At 37.1% G+C, this 22,098-nt stretch overlaps 1 protein-coding gene across 5 annotated transcripts in view; it reads left to right on the forward strand.

Moving 5' to 3' along the window:
* The window catches only part of LOC127876286 (cyclin-dependent kinase 8-like), a 104,936-nt gene extending 83,604 nt beyond the window's left edge, over positions 1–21,332 (forward strand). For all 5 annotated transcript variants that reach the window (XM_052421409.1, XM_052421407.1, XM_052421410.1 and 2 more), the window contains 2 exons: positions 5,603–5,713; positions 20,959–21,332. In XM_052421409.1, the coding sequence (XP_052277369.1) occupies positions 5,603–5,713; positions 20,959–21,066 (219 nt within the window). In that variant the 3' untranslated portion in view covers positions 21,067–21,332. The remainder of the gene's footprint in view (positions 1–5,602; positions 5,714–20,958) is intronic.
* Positions 21,333–22,098: the final 766 nt, after the last annotated feature.

Raw genomic sequence — 22,098 nt, forward strand, 5'->3', positions numbered from 1 at the left:
TACATTCAAATCAATTCTTATACAAAGAAAAGAATCTTTTTACAAACAAGCAATAATATATCTATGAGTTACATACTTTTCAAATAAAAATGCACTAAAATTAGGTTTCAGCACTTAAACTTTAAAATGTAGAACACAAGTCTAAAGCTAGTGTTTTCATATCAGGGATAGGATTACTTGTAAGTTTTAATTTAACATTTTCTAATGCAATTTGTAAAATAATGTTTATAGTTATATATTGAATAACTCTTCCATGAAGATTCTGCGCTGTTATATGAATTTGCAGCCGTTAAAGCTTCCGATATGATTTAATGTCGGAACAATGCCACAGCAAATTGACGTTAAACGATATGAGGTCGATGTTGCATATTACCTTTGACCACAAAATATAACCATATCATTGAAATGAGGGACACATGTCTACCTACTGCTGCTTATAGTTTTTTGAAGTTTTTAATAGTAAAGCTGTGAAACGTTATACCATGTTGCAAGCTGTGAAAAGGTATACCATGTTGCAATAGCACTTGAAGAGGGACAATCATCAAAATGATAATGACATACAGTCGGAAAAAGACCATGCATATAATCCATTATCGATAACTTATTTTTAAAGGGGCATATCGATGGCTAGTACGGTATTGTATTTTTTTCTTATATAAATGTATACATTACAAAGAACTTTTTTGATGTTTCTAAAATACACGGACCTAGCTGTGAAACATGTTCAGTCAACCATGTATTTAAATACTTCTAAAACATTGTCCCTGTGACTCTTTTAGAACCAGCCTTTAATGATTTTATGTTTATTTTTTGTTCACTTAAAATTGTTTTATAGGAAAAATTTGCCTACATATAGGGAAATACCGTCCATATGCCCATTTAATGAAGAAAATGCATAAAAAACTTACGTCATGTTTCCCGATGTTGTTAAATTGAACATGCTTCAACGGTATCTGCTGATAGTTGCATGTTCGAACGTGAACAAACACATTTAAATAAGTCACAGAACAAAGCAAATGTGTTTATATTTATAAGCGTTGGCTGCAGCAACTTTTCACCGCAATTTGTTAAAACGGTCACGCAGGAAGCCATTTTTCTGGTCGTCTTGATCGAATATTCGAGCGACTACAGTTATCAATCAAAAAGGTTACGAAACACTATTTGGCATTCATATTCAGCGTCAAAATCGTTTCTGCAAGATTTCTTTTTTCTCTTTTTTTCACAAATTAAAAAAAACACATGCGCTATGGTTACAGAAGGACACAAAAATGAGTGCGAGTGGTAATTTTTTTTTTTCCATTTTGACAAAATAGGTGCGGCAAATCCGACAACCAACAAATCAATTTGGAGTGGCCTTTTCACATTTTGGTAAATTGACACAATTTAAAAAAGTTGTTTCAGATTTGCAAATTTTCGTTTTAGTTATGATATTTGTGAGGAAATAGTAATACTGAAAATTTACCTTGCCCTAAAATATCCATTATATGCATATTTTGACGATTTGAAAACCTGAAAAATTATAAAGCGTTGCAACGCGAATGAGTGTCAGACCACACATTAGTGTAAGGAGATAAAAAATATACTACGGGAGTGCACATCATATGTGTCTTCACATGCCTTACTATGAGTATATTTCTTCACCATCGAAATAAATCGTATGTTAATGTTTGATTTAAACGCAGTTTTCTTTCGACACATTTAAGTCACACTTTCATAGACGCGTCATGCGAAAATGGGTCTTATGCATTTCGACCAGCGTTTCTTAAACTCAACATGTGCATTTGCGCAGTCTGGTCAGAGGCTTTGCTGTTCGCTATAAAATCACTCAATATGTTATGGTCTCATTGTGTATCTCCAGACCAGACTGAGAGATGAGCAGGCTGAGTGGGCTATATATATATATGATGGGCGCATATGGAATAAGACCCACTTCGCATGACGAGGGTCATTAAAAATCTCATTGCAAATTATAAATGGCACATTTGAGCACAATGCTTTTCGATACAAAATTGAATTCAAAATAGCAAACTTGTAAATAAGGACAGCCTATCCAGGCATTCAGGAACCATTTCCAGGCGTGCTGAAGGAGTACGGCAAACATTGTGGTTGGGTAATTAAACGATTTTCTTCTTATCGTGACACTACTATTTTGGTAATGATTGTTTTCTCATCTTGAAAGCAAAACTGAAATTCTGCGAAATAGATTTTAACGCGTAATTGTAACTGGGCCACAATTTGTGTCGTTTGAACATTCAGAGACTAGTCGGAATTCCTTACACTGAACAGTGCTACATCCTTTGCACTGAGCACAGACTCAGTGATGTAGCCAAAGTTCAGAGGTTTTATCTCGAATCAGCCTATGAAATATTCGAAAATATTCATGCGTGTCTGCTGGCGTTATGTAAAAGTCATTAAGATGAAAAGCTGAGCATAACAGCTACGCCGAAAAAGCACATGAGTGCTCTATACCTATGTTTAGGTAAGACTTGTTGACACCATGTGAACTGCTAGGGTTACAAGTAATGCATAAACAACAATGTACGGGTCAACAGGGCTGTCTTGATGACTCCCTAATTTGTGAGTAAAAAGTATTGCTCGCAGATTTATTATTTATTTTCATCAGTGATCTTCTTGCGTATTTTGAATTAGTATATGGTGTCAAAAATCAAAAGTTTTGTAAAGTGAATTTTTATCATGAAATTATATTCTTAGTGAGATAGGTGTTTGATATTCCAACAATATTCATTTAATATGATGGTGAATGCAAATTGTCTTTATATTCAGTTCTCACTGCCATTTTCATCATACTTTCTATGCTTTCAGAACGTCCAAAAAAGGCCATGTTGTTTTTATTTTGTCTAAGTTATCTCTATGAAATAAATAGGATGATAAAAAGTGCACACAAAGCTCGACCCGTGCGTTATGACACACTCTTCATAAATGTGAATGGCGTGTGTTCATTTCAAACTTGTGATTAATTTTGAAATATGAATTGCGTCTATTATGCAATAGCGAACAACTTCAGTGCCTTCAGCGCTTTGATTGAGAAATGTTAACAGCTGTTAATTCCCCAATGTTGGGAGAACTCTAGTGTCATGTTCTAAAATAATGCCTGAGCATGTGCAAACAAGTATACTCTCCCTCACAAATTTATTTTTATAGTACAACAGATTTTGGCATGACACGATCAGGAAAGTGATACTGAAAGGACTTGTGCCATTCACATTAAGTAATGATGGTTTTAAAATTATGACAGTTTTTTTATTTTTGTTCCTAATTCATGAACATATGTGCTGAAAAAGAACACTAATATATATCATCTAATAGTGGTCCCCTACAAAGTTTGTTCGAATCATGCCCCCTTGTTTTCATATGTTTTATAAAGTTGTTTAAAGAAAATATAATAATAATCTCTGAATCAGTGAGACCCAGGTTTGGTTTTTGTCATGTAACATAATATGGTGGTTATCTACCATGTTGGTCTTGGGGAGAAAGTTGTCCTCCAAGGCAAGTGTTCAAATAATTCCCGTTGTTGATTTATTGGGGTTATGAAAATGAAAATTCTTCGAAACTGCAAAGCTCAGAGGTTTGCTATTTTGTATGTAACATTGTATTGAAGACCTCTACAAAGTTTGTAAAAATGATGCCCCTGGTATAAAAACTGGCCTAGTCATTGGAGTCACCAGTTTTAAACAGAAGGGAAGACTTTCTTTTGAAATCCTTTTTGTCTGAAATTACAAACCCAGGGCTAACATATGTAGTATGTATCATCATCTATAGGTCCTCTACTATGTTTGCTCAAATCCTGCCACTGGGGTCAAACCTGGACATGCCTCAGGAGTCAAACCTGGCAATTCCTTACGGGTCATTAGTTTAAAATATATAAATAAAGCAAAATAACTTTAAAAAATGGCTTCCCTATTTGGTATTTACCCTCATCAAGAGGTCATCTACAAAATTTGTTTGAGTTATGCCTTTGAGGACAAAAGTGGCCTCACCTCTATGATCATTAGTTTTATGTGGCCTTATACCTGGAAAATCTTTGCAAACCTTTTTATTGCAAACCACATCGTCGAAGACATTCATATTTTGCATGTAGCATCATCTAGAGGTTCCCTGCAATGTTTATTCCAATCTTGCCCCTGGGGTCAAAAGTAGCCTCCTGTTATATGGTCACTAGTTTTATATTGACTTATAACAGGAAAACCTTTTTTAATCTTCCTGTCTGAAACCACAAAGCCCTGGCTTCATATATGACATTTAGCATCATCTAGAGGAACTCTACAATCTTAGCTCCAAACTTGCCCCTGGGGTCGAAAATGGCCACATCCCTAGGGGTCACAAGTTTCACATTGACTTACATAGGGAATTTTGTTGAAAAAATATTGTCTGAAATATCAAAGCAGATGGATTTCATATTTAGTTTGTAGCATTATGTAAAGGTCCTCTACAAAATTGTTTCAAATCTATCTTTAGGGGTTGAAGCTACCATGCCCCAGGGGTCACATCTATTAAATGGACTGATATAAAATTAATGACTTGAAAATTCTACTGTGCAACAAACAGGTATAGAGCTTTGATACAGTGCTCCAGATAACATGCGTAAAGGCGTAAAAACGAATAAAATTTCTTAAATAACGATTTAGATTTAAAATCTTTGCGTAAAGTTACGCATTGAAAAAATAAAACACGAATTCGACATTTTGGAACGTGCGTAAAACTTCCAGTAGCAAATTATATATGGTAAACATTTCATCCCAGTTCTGACTCGTCGAGGCGCTCAATTAAAACTTACAACTTTAAGTCAACGTCACTTTGCTGTGAGGAAGGGCCACACTTAAGAACGGTCGAAAGGCCAAACAGTCTCGATTCTGTTTTCCTGGTATTACAGGCGAGTCATTACTGTTTATTGTACCTTTTTAATTACACTTATCGAAATTTTTATACACAAGTAATATACAATATACCTATATATACCTATTCAAAATGTCATTAAAATTAAATGTTAAATATGTATTTTTGACGGCGACCAAAATGCCATTATGACCTAAGCCGAAGTGTCATTGACTGTTTTAAATAAAAAAAAATCAAAATGGCCGACCGAAGCGGTGTATCGAAGCGTTGAAGGCAAAAAAAGCAAGATGAGCAAGATAGATGTGAGGTCTTTTGAGCCAGAAAAAGCTGTCCGATTATGGGAAAGCAAGAAATGGAAAAGAAAGCCAGGCTTTTCCAAGACTATAAACCAAAATGTTGGATTGTTGATGTGTCAAAAACAAAGCATAAAAATTATTTGGTAATATAGTGTTTAGAATTAATTTTATAAATAGGGGGTAAAATAAGAATTAATTTTCGAAATAGGGAGTAAATAAGAATTTGACCAAATTTTTATCTGGAGCTCTGCTTTGATATTTAGTGTGTCACTTCAGATATTAATTCTTTACAAAGTTTTTTGTCCAAACAAAGAATCCTCTTGCTTTACTTTAACATTTTAGAGCCTTAGTTTAGTTCCTGTTGTTTAAATCTGTAAAATTAAGACATTTATGACATACTCATGAAATGTCTTAACATGTTGCATAAACATTGCTGACTTGTATGATTATAGACGATGAATGATGCAGCTTCTACACATGGCCAGCAGCCTCCAGCCAAGCGGGTGAGAGTGATGCCCCCTACCTCATCCACTGCCGCTTCTATGGTCACCACTGAATATCAGGTACTAAAGTTACCATAGTAACTGATGTGGATGCAACCTGCTTGCTCTTCATGGTGACAGTGTTGTTCACAGTGATTTTCTTCTTTCTTTATAAAGTACCTGTAAAAGGCACATTTCCAATCGAGAAAAAATTCACAAAAATTGCCATCCGAGTAATGCCCAAAAGGAATGAAAGTTTCTTTCCAAGCGCATCATCACGTGCAAAGGGAACAAACACAATGAGCACTGAAACTGAACATTTCAGCAAAGTGCATGTAAAAGAATATTTATATAGGTTTTTGCAATTAAGTACTAAGCATTTAAAAACACCCATGATTCCCAAAAAAAAATTTGCGCAAATGTTTCTTAATTGGTGCAGTACAGGTACTTTTTCGAAAGGGAAAAACAAGCTCTGGTTCTACAATGTGTATGCTTGTGATAAAATCATTCTAGTTTATGATTCTTCTTCTGTCAGAAATCAGTCTAAGGAAAGAAAGCAAACCCGTGTTATTGATATAATAGTAAACATGATTACAATTTGCAGTAAAGATTGATGTTCCTTTTATATTTTTCTTTGATAATACTGTACTTATCCTTTACACACTGCATTAAATGGCTGCAAAAGATAATCAATATCCCAATTGTTGTTCCAGCGTTAAAGGTTACTTTGGTGCTGCCTATGGCCCACCCCTTTGGTTTTGTAGAAAGTTGCCCCAGAAGTTTATGAACAATCATAATAATACTTTACAGCTATACTCTTCTAGCTCATTTATTTAATATGTAATTGTTTAATCTGGGATCAGCAGCTGAAGTTGGTCAAAGTTTTTAAAAGCTTTACGTTTCTAGGAAATAAAATGTTGATCTGTTGTTGTTAGCTTCTGTAGAATGCTCTAAATTCAAGAGGACAATTTTCCTGTTTTTCTCTTAAAGTAGCCATTTTTAGCTCATCTATTTTTATTTTTTTTAAATTATGAGCAATTTTCATCACCTTGGCGTCGGCGTCTGTGTCGGCGTCCGGTTAAGTTTTGTGTTTAGATCCACTTTTCTCATAAAGTATCAAAGCTATTGCATTCAAACTTGGTACACTTACTTACTATCATGAGGGGACTGGGCAGGCAAAGTTAGATAACTCTGGCTTGCATTTTGACAGAATTATGTTAAGTTTGTTAATTGGTTAAGTTTTGTGTTTTGGTCCACTTTACCCCTAAAGTATCATAGATATTGCTTTCATACTTGGAACACTCGCAAACTATCATAAGGGGACAGTAAAGGACAAGTTGCATAACTCTGGTTGTCATTTTTACGGAATTATGGCCCTTTTTTGACTTAGTAACTTTGAATATATGGTTACATTTTGTGTTTAGATCCACTTTACTTCTTAAGTATCAAGGCTATTGCTTTTAAACTTCAAATACTTTCATGCTATCATGAGGGTACTGTACCTGGCAAGTTGAATTTTACCTTGACCTTTGAATGACCTTGACTCTCAAGGTCAAATTATTAAATTTTGCTAAAATTGCCTTAACTTCTTTATTTATGATTAGATTCAATTGATACTATGACAAAACAACTCTTACCTGACATACCAAAATAGACTCAACCCAAAGCATCCCCCCCGCCCCCCCCCCCCCCCCCCCCGATTATTTTTTTTTAATTAAAGATCATCTAATAAATGACCACCACACCCTCACACTATACCCCCACCCCCCACCCCAAAAAAATGATTTTTATGCCCCCAGTAGGGTGGCATATGGCAGTTGAACTGTCTGTCAGTATGTCAGTCAGTCTGTCCGTTCATCTGAAAAAAACTTTAACATTGGCCATAACTATTTCACTTTTGAAGATAGCAACTTGATATTTGGCATGCATGTGTATCTCATGGAGCTGAACATTTTGAGTGGTGAAAGGTGAAGGTCAAGGTCATCCTTCAAGGTCAAATGTCAAATATATGGTGTCTGTCCGTCCGAAAACTTTAACATTGGCCATAACTTTTTTTATATTGAAGATAGCAACTTGATATTTGGCATGCATGTGTATCTCATGAAGCTGCACATTTTGAGTGGTGGAAGTTCAAGGTCAAGGTCATCCTTCAAGGTAAAAAAAAACAAAAAAACTTTCAAAGCGGCCTTCTCATAAAGATGCACATTTTGAGTGGTGGAAGTTCAAGGTCAAGGTCATCCTTCAAGGTCAAGGTCATCCTTCAAGGTCAAAGGTAAAAAAATAATTTCAAATCGGCGTTATCATGAAGCTGCACATTTTGAGTGGTGGAAGTTCAAGGTCAAGGTCATCCTCCAAGGTCAAGGTCATCCTTCATGGTCAAAGGTAAAAAAAAATTATAAAAATTCAAAGTGGCGTTATCATGAAGCTTCACATTTTGAGTGGTGGAAGTTCAAGGTCAAGGTCATCCTTCAAGGTCAAATTTTTTTTTTTTAATTTCAAAGCGGCGTTCTCGTGAAGCTGCACATTTTGAGTGGTGGAAGTTCAAGGTCAAGGTCATCCTTCAAGGTCAAGGTCATCCTTCCAGGTCAAAGGTCAAAAAAAAATATTCAAAGCGGCGTTCTTATGAAGCTGCACATTTTGAGTGGTGGAAGTTCAAGGTCAAGGTCATTCTTCAAGGTCATCCTTCAAGTTTAAAGGTCAAAAAATTAATTTCAAAGCGGCGTTATCATGAAGCTGCACATTTTGAGTGGTGGAAGATCAAGGTCAAGGTCATCCTTCAAGGTCAAAGGTCAAAAAAAATAATTTCAAAGCGGCGTTCTCATAAAGCTGCACATTTTGAGTGGTGGAAGTTCAAGGTCAAGGTCATCCTTCAAGGTCAAAGGTAAAAAAAAACTAGAAATGGCGCGGCAGAGGCCGACGCGTATCCCCACGCCGAATGTTTGACCTAGGTGTGCCCCAGGGTTGGTAATGGGGCCATGCATAGCTGAGATTGACCGTATTGTAATAAGAGAAGTTCATCATCAATTAGAAGTGAATTGGTGTAGAAATGAAGAAGTTATAGTAAAAGGCAATTTTGGGTGGGTGTGACATATGTGGGCAGGGCGCCCCAGGGTTGGTAATTGTGCCATGCATAGTTGAGATTGACCGTATTGTCATAAGAGACGTTCAGTATCAATTTGAAGTGAATCGGTGTAGAAAAGAAGAAATTATAGTAAAAGGCAATTTTGGGTGGGTGTGGTCTATGTGGGCGGGGCCCCAGGGTTGGTAATGGGGCCATGCATAGTTGAGATTGACCGTATTGTCATAAGAGAGGTTCAGTATCAATTTGAAGTGAATCGGTGTAGAAATGAAGAAATTAAAGTAAAAGGCAATTTTGGGTGGGTGTGGTCTATGTGGGCGGGGCCCCAGGGTTGGTAATGGGTCCATGCATAGTTGAGATTGACCATATTGTCATAAGAGAGGTTCAGTATCAATTTGAAGTGAATCGGTGTAGAAATGAAGAAATTATAGTAAAAGGCAATTTTGGGTGGGTGTGGTCTATGTGGGCGGGGCGCCCCAGGGTTGGTAATGGGGCCATGCATAGTTGAGATTGACTGTATTGTCATAAGAGAAGTTCAATATCAATTTGAAGTGAATCGGTGTAGAAATGAAGAAATTATAGTAAAGGCAATTTTGGGTGGGTGTGGTCTATGTGGGCGGGGCCCCAGGGTTGGTTATGGGGCCATGCATAGTTGAGATTGACCCTAATGTCATAAGAGAAGTTCAGTATCCATTTGAAGTGAATCCGTGTAGAAATGAAAAAATTATAGTAAATGGAATTTTTTGGTGGGTGTGGCCTATGTGGGCGGGCGCCCCAGGGTTGGGATTGGGGCCATGCATAGTTGAGATTGACCCTAATGTCATAACAAAAGTTCAGTATCAATTTGAAGTGAATCCGTGTAGAAATGAAAAAATTATAGTAAATGGAAATTTTTGGTGGGTGTGGCCTATGTGGGCGGGGCGCCCCAGGGTTGAGATTGACCGTTTTGTCATAAGAGAGGTCCAGTATCAATTTGAAGTGAATCGGTGTAGAAATAAAGAAGTAAATGTAAAATAACCTAAAAAAATGAGTGATAATTTCTGACGCGGCCCCACCCCAACCGCTATAACTTTTGACCCAGGGGTCAGATCAAAATTCCAAATAGTGCAGGGTCGCACATATGCTCATAGCTACCATGTGTGTAAGTTTCAAGGTTCTAGTGCTTTTAGTGTAGGAGGAGATAGTGGCCAGGACGGACGGACAGACAGACAGACAGACGGACGGACGGACGGACGGACGGCGGAGATAACCACAATATCCCCACCTTTTTTTCAAAAAGCGTGGGGATAAAAAAAAAAATCAAAGTGGCACAATAGGGGGCATTGTGTTTCTGACAAACACATCTCTTGTTTTTAGCTCCACTGGCCAGGGGTCTTATGTCATGGTCCTGTGTCCGTCGTGTGTCCGTCCGTGCGTGCGTCTGTGCGTTATTTTTTTCTTTAAACATCTTCTTCTCCTAAACTACTGGTCCAAATCTGATGAAATTTTTCAGGAATGTTCCTGTGGTGAACCTCTTTCAAATTTGTTCAAATTATGCCCCTGGGGTCAAATTTGACCCTGCCCCGGGGGGTCAAAAAATTGAAATTTGCTTATATAAGGCCTATTTTGTGCAAACTTTAAAAATCTTCTTGTCAATAACCATTGGGCCTAGGGCTACCAAATTTTGTATGTAGTGACATCTTATAATCCTCTATCAAGTTTGTTCAAATTATGCCCCTGGGGTCAAATTTGACCCTGCCCCGGGGGGTCAAAAAACTGAACATATAAGGCCTTATATAAGGCCTATTTTGTGAAAACTTTAAAAATCTTCTTGTCCATAACCATTGGGCCAAGGGCTACCAAATTTGGTATGTAGTGACATCTTATAGTACTCTACCAAGTTTGTTCAAATTATGCCCCTGGGGTCAAATTTGACTTTGCCCCGGGGGGGTCAAAAAATTGAAAATTTGCTTATATAAGGCCTATTTTGTGCAAACTTTACAAATCTTCTCGTCCATAACTATTGGGCCTAGGGCTACCAAATTTGGTATGTAGTGACATCTAATAGTCCTCTACCAAGTTTGTTCAAATTATGCCCCTGGGGTCAAATTTGACCCTGCCCTGGGGGGGTCAAAAAATCGAAAATTTGCTTATATAAGGCCTATTTTGTGCAAACTTTAAAAATCTTCTTGTCCATAACTGTATGGCATAGGGCTACCAAATTTGGTATGTAATGACATCTTATAGTCCTCTACCAAGTTCGTTCAAATTAAGCGCCTGGGTTCAAATTTGACCTTTCCCCAGGGGTCACAAAATTGAACATATGCTTATATTTGGCCCATTTTGTGCAAACTATAAAAATCTTCTTGTCCATAACCATTGGGCCTATTTCTACCAAATTCGGTAAGTAGTGACATCTTATAGTTCTCTACTTAGTTTGTTCAAATTATGCCCCTAGGAACAAATTTGACTTTGCCCCAGGGGTCACAAAAATGAACATATGCTTAAATAAGGCCTATTTTGTGCAAACTTTAAAAATCTTCTTGTTTTTAATTATAGAGCCTAGGGCTACTAAATTTGGTATGTAGTGATATCTAATAGTCCTCTACCAAATTTGTTCAAATTATTCCCCTGGGCTCAAATTTGACCCGGCCCCGGGGGTCACAAAACTGAACATATGACGTTTACCAGTGGAGATTACTGCGGCCGTTTGGCTGTGACCAACAACAACATCAACATCTAGTAAACATGAGATAAAACCCTGTCATTTAGTGCCATTTTAGGTCAAATGGTGACTGCTTACAAAGGCATTGAAGTAAGAACTAGTGTTATGAATGTTTTTCTTATAAACTGAAAAAAGTCGGGTTTTATTTAAATATGTCCAAAGTGACCATATATCCGGATGAAAATATTTTGGATGACATGTTATTTTCGTGTCTTTTTTGTAGTGTTAAAACCAGTTTAATTATATATTATTGATTTTAAAAACACAACTTCCATGAACATAATTATTTCAAGGAAAGTCAATATATGATACTGCACGGTAAACTCAAACTTTGTATCCAAGAGAAGGTGTTGAAATTAATGAAGTGCAATGTTCTTAACTATCGTATATGCTGCTTTTTAATAACTAATGATTCATTGTTCCATTTGTGAATTGTGACTGATCATGAATTGTTGAAATGATTGTCAATTGCTCAACAATCCATATATATTTCTGACCATTTTATAATTTTCTTAATATAAGTTATGAATTGATCTTAGAAGTCCAATGTATTACTTAATTAAATACATTTATAAATATAAAGAAATAATCTTTAGATTATCATAATATTCTCAGGCCTGTTGGTCTTAGGGATGTGTGGGTTGATGAGCAATTTCTCCTTTTATCACAATTATTTCTACCCTTCCTGATCATTTCCTTCATATTCCATTTTAATTCAATTAACGTCTGCAACCTCTTTCAAATTGGGAAAGTCCAAAATGTGTTGTTTGGTAAAGGGTTAAGGCATTTTGATTCCTATGGGTCTTGTATATCTGTTTCAAATCAAATGCGTAGATTTGATCTTCAGCATATAAAAATATGTGAAATAGAAAGAAAGAAAATATCTTTTGGAGAGATAAATGTACCTACGTTATAAGCAAAGGACCTGTGCAACAATTCCCGGGCTTTTTTGTCTGTTTAGTTAACACGGTAGTAACTTTTTCCATATATAAAAATGTTCACCCTTCCAACTTTAAGCGCCCAGTGGGACGAGGGATAGAAAGAGAAAGTCACATGCTTGAGTACATTTCAACCCATGCGTATTACACGTTTTTTTCGCAAAGAAAAAACAGTGGAGCGATACAGGGCATAATGGCCCTCTTGTTTTCAAGCATGGTTAAAAAACACAAATATTTGTTTTTATTATTTTATTTTTGAAATATCGTCCAACCATCCCACCCAAGAATCCCCCCCCCCCCCCGCAAATTTTTTTTTTTGCATTTTTGGAAGATAATGTAATAAATGACCACACCCCCACACTATACACCCCTCTCCACTCCACCCCTCCCTCCTTTGTGATTGAAATTGAGATAGGTCCCTACACCTTTAAAAAGAAAAATAGATAAGCGGTCTGCACCCGCAAGGTGGTGCTCTTGTTATTTCTTATTTTTGGAAGATAATGCAATAAATGACCACACCCCCACACTATACACCCCTCTCCACCCCACCCCTCTATCTTTTTTTATTCAAGTATTGAGATAGGTCCCTTCACCTTTAAAAAGAAAAATAGATGAGCTCTTGTTAGCTCATGTTTTGCTCAGGGGATATTGTGATGCCTGCGGACCATCCGTGTGTCAGTGTAATTGTCATCTTTTTTTTAAAACAACATCTGAATGGCAGGGCATAATGTGCCAAAACTGAATGGGAGTAATCATTAGGTAGTTCAAATCATTCCAGTTTGTAAATTAATAAGGTCGTGGGTCCCAAAAATGGGTTATAAAACTGACAACTAACATAGTCATCTTTTCTGAGACCAAATAGCCAAGGCGTTTAATTAGCCGGATTTTTTTCGAAAAAATCTCGGCTTATAGATTGATGTTGTCGGGCGGGCGGGGGGGCTGGCAGGCGGGGTGGCGGCGTGCTCGAAAATGTTAAAGTTCTTATTTCATGGTATAACTTTGGTATGCTTGGACCTAGAGTCTTCAAACTTGACATGAAGGTTGGCCAGGATTAACAGATGACCACTGGTCATTTCAAGGTCATTCATTTGAAGGTCAAGGTCACTGTGACCTTCAATATAAAAAATGTTAAAGTTGTTATAACTTTGGTATGCTTGGACCTAGAGTCTTGAAACTTGACATGAAGGTTGGCCATAACTAGTTAGTAACCACTGGTCATTTCAAGGTCATTCATTTGAAGGTCAAGGTCACTGTGACCTTGAATGTAAAAATGTTAAAGTTCTTATTTCATGGTATAACTTTGGTATGCTTGGACCTAGAGTCTTCAAACTTGACATGAAGGTTGGCCAGGATTAACAGATGACCACTGGTCATTTCAAGGTCATTCATTTGAAGGTGAAGGTCACTGTGACCTTCAATATAAAAATGTTAAAGTTGTTATAACTTTGGTATGCTTGGACCTAGAGTCTTGAAACTTGACATGAAGGTTGGCCAGAACTAGTAAGTAACCACTGGACATTTCAAGGTCATTCATTTGAAGGTCAAGGTCACTGTGACCTTGAATGTAAAAATGTTAAAGTTGTTATAACTTTGGTATGCTTGGACCTAGAGTCTTGAAACTTGACATGAAGGTTGGCCAGAACTAGTAAGTAACCACTGGACATTTCAAGGTCATTCATTTGAAGGTCAAGGTCACTGTGACCTTGAATGTAAAAATGTTAAAGTTCTTATTTCATGTTATAACTTTGGTATGCTTGTACCTAGAGTCTTCAAACTTGAAATAAAGATTGGCCAGTACTAGAAGATGACCACTGGTCATTTCAAGGTCATTCATTTGAAGGTCAAGGTCACTGTGACCTTAAATGTTAAAATGTTAAAATTGTTATAACTTTGGTATGCTTGGACATAGAGTCTTCAAACTTGACATGAAGGTTTGCAAGCACACTTAGATGACCACTGGTCATTTCAAGGTCATTCATTCTAAGGTCAAGGTCACTGTGACCTTGAATGTAAAAATGTTAAAGTTCTTATAACTTTGGTAGGTAAAAATGTTAAAGTTCTTATTCCATGTTATAACTTTGGTATGCTTGTACCTAGAGTCTTCAAACTTGACATAAAGGTTGGCCAGTACTAGAAGATCACCACATGTTATTGTTGTTCATGTATATGCATGCATTCAAAACATAACACAAGGTTTGCTCATGCCTTGAAAAGTACTTACATTTCATTTTGACCTTTGAACAATATTTCAGTAATTTAAGTATTGCATTGACAAAAACACGAAAGGTACTTTCCTGTCATTTAAATCAAAAATCCGGCTTCAATGCGGTCATCTCCGACCGCGGAACTCTTGTATTTTATTTGTAACATCGCATTGTGGTCCTTTACAAATTTCTTTCAAATTTTGCCTTGAGGTGTTAAACTTGCCTTGCCCTACTTATATGGGAATATTTGTTAAATCCTCTTGTCTAAAACCGCAGATCCCGAAGCTTCTATATTTAGTATGTGGCATCAAATAGTAATTCAAATCATACTCCTTGTGTAAAACCTAACCACATCTCAAGGTCACTAGTTTTGCAAAGACTTGTATGGTTCTTGCTCAAACAAAATTTGTAGATGATCATAGTGAAAAGAATTTGGCTGCATTATGAAATATATTTTCCCATATTTTTGTTTGTTTAATTCTTTAAGTTTGGGGGCATTCCTCTGAAACTTTCATAGTTGAATGACCTTAATGTGTTAGTGATTGTAAAGAACAGAGTTTTGGATGCGATGGCCATGAAACAAGTTATCTGTTGTGCCATAACATTTTCATATATTGAAGGATTAAGAAATATATTGGCACATTAACAACTTTTTCAAAGTTGTGCCATGTTATAGCTGTCTCCCTTCTTCTCAGGTCATGGTAAATTTGTATGCCCCCAGATCGAATGATCGGGGGTATATAGTTTTTGGTCTGTCTGTCATTCTATCTGTCATTCTGTCCCAAAACTTTAACATTGGTCATAACTTTTGCAATATTGAAGATAGCAGCTTGATATTTGGCATGCATGTGTATCTCATGGAGCTGCACATTTTGAGTGATGAAAGGTCAAGGTCATCCTTCAAGGTCAAAGGTCTAAAAAACAAATCCAAGGGAAGTAATAAGCATTAAAAGGGAGAAAATCTCTAAACCAGCCAAATGATGTATTGAAAATTTATTTCAAAGTGGCGCAATAGTGGGCATTGTGTTTCTGACAAACACATCTCTTGTTCAAATTGAAATCAAGGTCGCTACAAGTATAAATAGATTGAATTTGAAACAAGGAGGGTGGGGGTAACAATGCACATTTTGAATTGTCTCCCTTTTTATACGCCCGTATAAAATACGGGACGTATTATGTGAAACCCCTTGGCGGCGGGCGGGCGGCGGGCGGAAGGCATCACTTTGTCCGGACTCTAATTCAAATTGTATTCATCCGATCTTCACCAAACTTGGTCAGCAGTTGCATCTAGTTGATATCTAGGCCAAGTTCGAATATGGGTCATGCCGGGTCAAAAACTAGGTCATAGGGTCAATAAGTGCATTTTCAAAGGGGCCACTTTGTCCGGACTCTATTTCAAATTGTATTCATCCGATCTTCACCAAACTTGGTCAGCAGTTGCATCTAGTTGATATCTAGGCCAAGTTCGAATATGGGTCATGCCGGGTCAAAAACTAGGTCATAGGGTCAATAAGTGCATTTTCAAAGGGGCCACTTTGTCCGGACTCTATTTCAAATTGTATTCATCCGATCTTCACCAAACTTGGTCAGCAGTTGCATCTAGTTGATATATAGGCCAAGTTCGAATATGGGTCATGCCGGGTCAAAAACTAGGTCATAGGGTCAATTAGTGCATTTTCAACGGCGCCACTTTGTCCGGACTCTAATTCAAATTGTATTCATCCGATCTTCACCAAATTTGGTCAGAAGTTGTGTCTAGATGATATGTAGGTCAAGTTCAAATATGGGTCATGCCGGGTCAAAAACTAGGTCACGAGGTTACTTAGTGCATTTCAAGCATTTAGCATGGTGTCCGATCTCTAATTGAAGTAGTTTTCATCTGATCTTCACCTAATTTGGTCAGAAGTTGTGTCTAGATGATATGTAGGTCAAGTTCGAACATGGGTCATGCCGGGTCAAAAACGAGGTCACATAGTGCATTTCAAGCATTAAGCATGTTGTCGGCTCTTTAATTGAAGTAGTTTTCATCTGATCTTCACCAAATTTAGTCAGATGTTACATCTAAGTGATATCTAGGTCAAGTTCAAATATGGGTCATGCCGGGTCAATAACTAGGTCTTGAGGACACTTTCAAGCATTGAGCATGGTGTCCAAAACCTTCGAACGGGCGTATCTTGTGACAGTTTGGCACTCTTGTTCAGACTTTTTTTTTATTATTGTAAACCTGGTTGTGTGACAATTTTGTCCCTTGTTTGCAGTTATATTTGCATAAAACACTTTAAAATAAATGATGAATACCAGTCAAACATTCCAAAATTCAGATGAAAGCTTAAATACAGCAATTAACATTGAGTGTAAACAAACCCCCATCAATAAAATTCAGTCCATTCGGTAAATGTTTAATCAAAATAACTGCACACGCTGTTCTCGTGTTCCTTGGAAATACTATTCATGAACAATCAAGTGAAGTTAGAGTCTAGTTATATACTTTAAAAAAAAATCTAAACTTATTGTTCTAAACAAGCATTTATTAATCAACATTTTTCCCTAGTTTTTAGCTCACCTGAGCACAACGTGCTCATGGTGAGCTTTTGTGATCGCTTTTTGTCCGTTGTGCGTCGTCAACATTTTGCCTTGTGAACACTATAGAGGCCACATTTATTGTCCGATCTTCATGAAACTTGGTCAGAACATTTTTCCCATTGATACCTCAACTGAGTTCGAAACTGGGTCATGCTGGGTCAAAAACTAGGTCACTAGGTCAAAAAAAAGAAAAACCTTGTGAACACTGTAGAAGTCACATTTTATGCCCAATGTTCATGTAACTTTGTCAAAATGTTTGTCTAAATGAAATGTTGGTTGAGTTCAAAAATGGTTCCGGTCCGTTGGAAAACATGGCCGCCAGGGGGTGGGGAAGTATTCCTTATATGGCTATAGAGAAACCTTGTGAACACTCTAGAAGTCACAATTTTTGCCCAATCATCATGAAACTTGGTCAAAACATTGGTTTCATTGATATCTCGGACGGGTTCGAAAATGGTCCAGATCAGTGAAAAAACATGGCCGCCAGGGGGCGGGGCAGTTTTCTCTATATGTATATGGTGAAAACATGTGAACACTCTAGAAGTCACATTTTTCGTCCAATCTTCATGAAATTTGGTCAGAACATGTGTTTTCTGGATATGACGGTTGGGCTTGAAAATGGTTCCGATCAGTAATAAGCATGGCCGACGGGGGTGGGGGGGCATTTTCCTTATATTTATATAGTAAAAAAAGCTTGTGAACACTGTAGAAGTCACATTTTTTGCCTAATCATTATAAAAAAAAATTCTAAACATTGGTTTTATAGATATCTCTGACGAGTTCGAAAATGGTCATGATGGGTGGAAAAACATGGACGCCAGGGGGTGGGGTAGTTTTCTCTATATGTATATAGTGAAAACATGTAAACAGTCTGTTAAAGAAAGGTAACCTGTACATGCATACTTTCTAATAGTTAACTCCCTTGTTAAAACCTTGTTAACACTCTAGAGGCCACATTTATTGTCCAATCTTCATGAAATTTGGTCAGAAGATTGGTCTCAATGATATCTTGGATGAGTTCGAAATTGGTTACGTTTGCTTGAAAAACATGGCTTCCAAGGGGCGGGGCATTTTTCCTTATATGGCAATATATGGCTATAGTAAAATCTTGTTAAAACTCTAGAGGCCACATTTATTGTCAGATCTTCATGAAACTTGGTCAGAAGATTCATCCCAATAATATCTTGGACGAGTTCAAAGATGCTGGTTGGTTGAAAAACATGGCCACCAGGGGGCAAGGCATTTTTCCTAATATGGCTATAGTAAAATCTTGTTAACACTCTAGAGGCCACATTTATTGTCCTATCTTCATGAAACTTGGTCAGAAGATTTGTCTCAATGACATCTTGGATGAGTTCGAAAATGGTTCCAGTTTCTTGAAAAACATGGCCACCAGGGGGCGGGACATTTTTCCTAATATGGCTATACATTGATTTAGTTAAACCTTTTTAACACTGTTAAAGGCCACATTTATTATCCGCTCATCATGAAACTTGGGCAGACGATTTGTCCCAATGATATCTTGGATGAGTTCGAAAATGGTTCCGGTTGGTGATAAAACATGGCCGCCAAGGGTGCGTGGCATTTTTCCTTATATGGCTACATGTATAGTAAAACCCTGTTAACACTTCAGAAGTCATATTTATTGTACGATCATCACGAAACTTTGTCAGATTTGTCCCAATGATATCTTGGACAAGTTCGAAAATGGTTCCAGTTTCTTGAAAAACATGGCCACCAGTGGACAGGGCATTTTTCCTTATATGGACTTATGAATGTTTATGAAATTGTGTCAGTATATTTGTTTAAATGATATCTTGGATGTGTATGAAAATGGTTCTGGTCTGTTGAAAAACGTGGCTGCCAGGGTGTTTACTAGTCATGAAAGTTGGTAAGAACATTTTGTTCTAATGACATCTTGGGCTGCACAGAACAGGTCAGTTCCTTTGAATCACAGGTGAGCGACTTTGGGCCTTTCAGGCCCTCTTGTTTTTAAAATGATCCCTACTTTTTTGCCGTATTTTTTTGTATTGGGCACTCAAAAGCCGGCTCTAGAGACCACATTTACGATTAAATCTTGATGATACATGGTGAGAATGTTGATCTAAACCATGTATATGCTGATTCTGAATCTTGGTAAGCTCAGTCCGAATACTAGGTGAACAGATCAATTCTTAGAAAACCTTCCATAATTCTGACAAAACTTGTTAACTCTCTGTCTTGACAAAACATGGTCTTAGACCGTCTAAATATTTATCTTGACAATATCAATGCCATGTTTGAATGTTGTTACATACGGTAATTATGCCCCTCTTTGAAGAAGAAGGGCTATATTGTTTTGCTGGATGTTGGTCGGTCGATCTGTCGGTAGAGCTGTCGGTAGACCAGTCTGAATGTCGATAGACCAGTTCGTTTTCGATCAATATTTCGTCATCCAATTGACAGATTGGCTTAATACTCGACATGTTTATTGTCCTTGGACAGTAGATGACCCCTATTGAAATTGGGGTCACTAGGTCAAAGGTCAAGGTCACTAGAGCTGTGGGTAGATCAGCCTGAATGTCGGTAGATCAGTTCATTTTCGATCAGTAACTTGTCAACCAATTGAACGATTGGCTTGATACTTAACATGTGCATTGGCCTCGGACAGTAGGTGACCCCTATTGAAATTGGGGTCACTAGGTAAAATGTCAAGGTCACTATCACACGAAGTGTGAAAATCGTTTCCGATCAATAACTTGTTAAAGATTTGACTGATTGGCTTTGTACTTCAAATGTGCATTGGCCTTGGGCAGTAGATAACTCCTATTGAAATTGGGGTCACTAGGTCAAAGGTCATGGTAACTGGCACAATAAGTGGGAAAAGCGTTTCTGATCAATTACTCGTCAACAAATCGACCGATTGGCTTGATACTTCACATGCCCATTGGCCGTGGACAGTAGATGACCCCTATAGAAATTGGGGTCACTACACTAATTCAAAGCCTTGTTTGGGGGGGCATATGTCTGCGACCGGCACCGCGCAACACTTGTTACTCTAAGTTTTTGGACAATTTTTTCGTGCCTGAGAATTTTTATACAAAAAATATTTTTAAAAATACAGGTGTACAAAAATTTAGAGACAAAAAAATGTGTTCAAACATTAAATGAAACTGTAAAAATATTGCATGGACAATAGCATTCAGGTATGCAATGTTTTCTGCGTCAATTGTATCAACGACTAATAAATAGCATGTGCTTGTAAAATAGCATGCCATACAAGATAAATTACTTTTTATATATGTTTGCATGGTGTTTAAAATTAAACATTTAACATACTCTTCCTTAATATGATATAATTTCAAATGCTGTTGGGTGAAAGAATTGTTTTATACTGGTATGTATGGTTATTTACCAAATAAAATTATCCCAAATGTTATCGTCCATTGCCCTCAGGCATTCATCTGCAAGGTTTTATCACCTTAATCTGATCGCAATAACGAATGCTCGGAGTGCCATCAGATAAGCAAACGGGGCAGAAATGTGGTAAAATAGCGCTGTAAAATATACTGTCAAAAAATTTAGAGTCATTAATTATGGACGAAATCTTTTATGTCTGAAAATGAAGAGTTACAAAAAATAAATATTTTGGCTGAAAAATGAGTTTTCTGAAAATTGAGTGTCCGAAAACTTAGAGTAATTACGGTAAGTGTGGTAAAAAGCTAGGTTACCAGTTTATGTCATTGGCAATTGGTGTAGCTTGAACTTTAGGGTCACCATGGCCCTCTTGTTGTTGATTACAGATAAAGAACAAGCCTTGTTCCAAATTACATTTTCAGCACATGCACGTGCAGGGTCAAGGTGGCAGCCAACAAATGTCTTTCAATTCTGGAAGCCTGACACAGACATCATCAGCTACTTCCTCAGCATACCAGCCAAGATTCTAGCACAAGAGGAATGCAATGGTTGTTCTTATATGGAAATATCAAATATTACAAAAGTGCTGCTAGCTGTCAAAATTGTGGAATGGTAGAAAAAGAAATTAGTGTATGCTATTTTATAATGTGCTGTAGCTGAATGGGTAGTTGTCATCGTCATGCAGTGACATACAGAAGTGACAGTAACTGTTTATAAACATCTTATTATGTACAACACTATGTTTTCCAGATTGGTAAGATCTGCATGTAATTACAGTGTAATAATAACAAGCAAATTCGTTGAATTGATATCCCCCGCCAATATGCTTCTGGACACAAACGTGTTATATTTGACACTCAAAAAAGCATTTTATTCAAGATACAAAGGGCCATAACTCCGTTATTAACAGATGGTGTACAATGCCATTTGGCGTGCATCATCCTAGTATCCATATATACTAATATCAAGTTTCAATGAAATCCGTCAAAGCACTTCCAAGATATGGCTCCGGACGGACGGAAGGAGGGACGGAAAGACGGACGGACGGACAACGCCAAAACAATATCCCTCCGCCGATGGCGGGGGATAATAAAAGATGTGACAAACTTTGAAATCCAATTACTGAATTGGTGATAAAAAGCCTCCCAAATATATGTCAACCTCTGGCCATGATGTTAGAAAAGCCTTAAAAACGCAGCATTCCAAATTATTTATAGTGGCCACATGGACACTTACAAAAGCAATGGTGTCGTAATAACAGACCAATAGAAATGAACAATGTCAGCAAACTGACCCGTCATTTGCAATATTACAATACATAGAATAGATTATTATGTAATCTTACGACAAAATACATAATTCCCTTAAAAACAGAAAACTGTAACTATTTCTTTTTTTTGTCACACTGAGAATAGACTTGTTTAATCTAAACATAAATACAGGGCATGTGAATGTATTTACTATAAGGTATATATTTCAAACTGGTAATCTACCCATTTCAAAAGGCGTTAATGCATATTTGTGCTAAAAAATAAATTAAGTTAAAGCAAGGATTAAGAAGA

This window comes from Dreissena polymorpha, chromosome 4, assembly GCF_020536995.1.
Source record: "Dreissena polymorpha isolate Duluth1 chromosome 4, UMN_Dpol_1.0, whole genome shotgun sequence".
Classification (NCBI taxonomy): Eukaryota; Metazoa; Mollusca; class Bivalvia; order Myida; family Dreissenidae; genus Dreissena; species Dreissena polymorpha.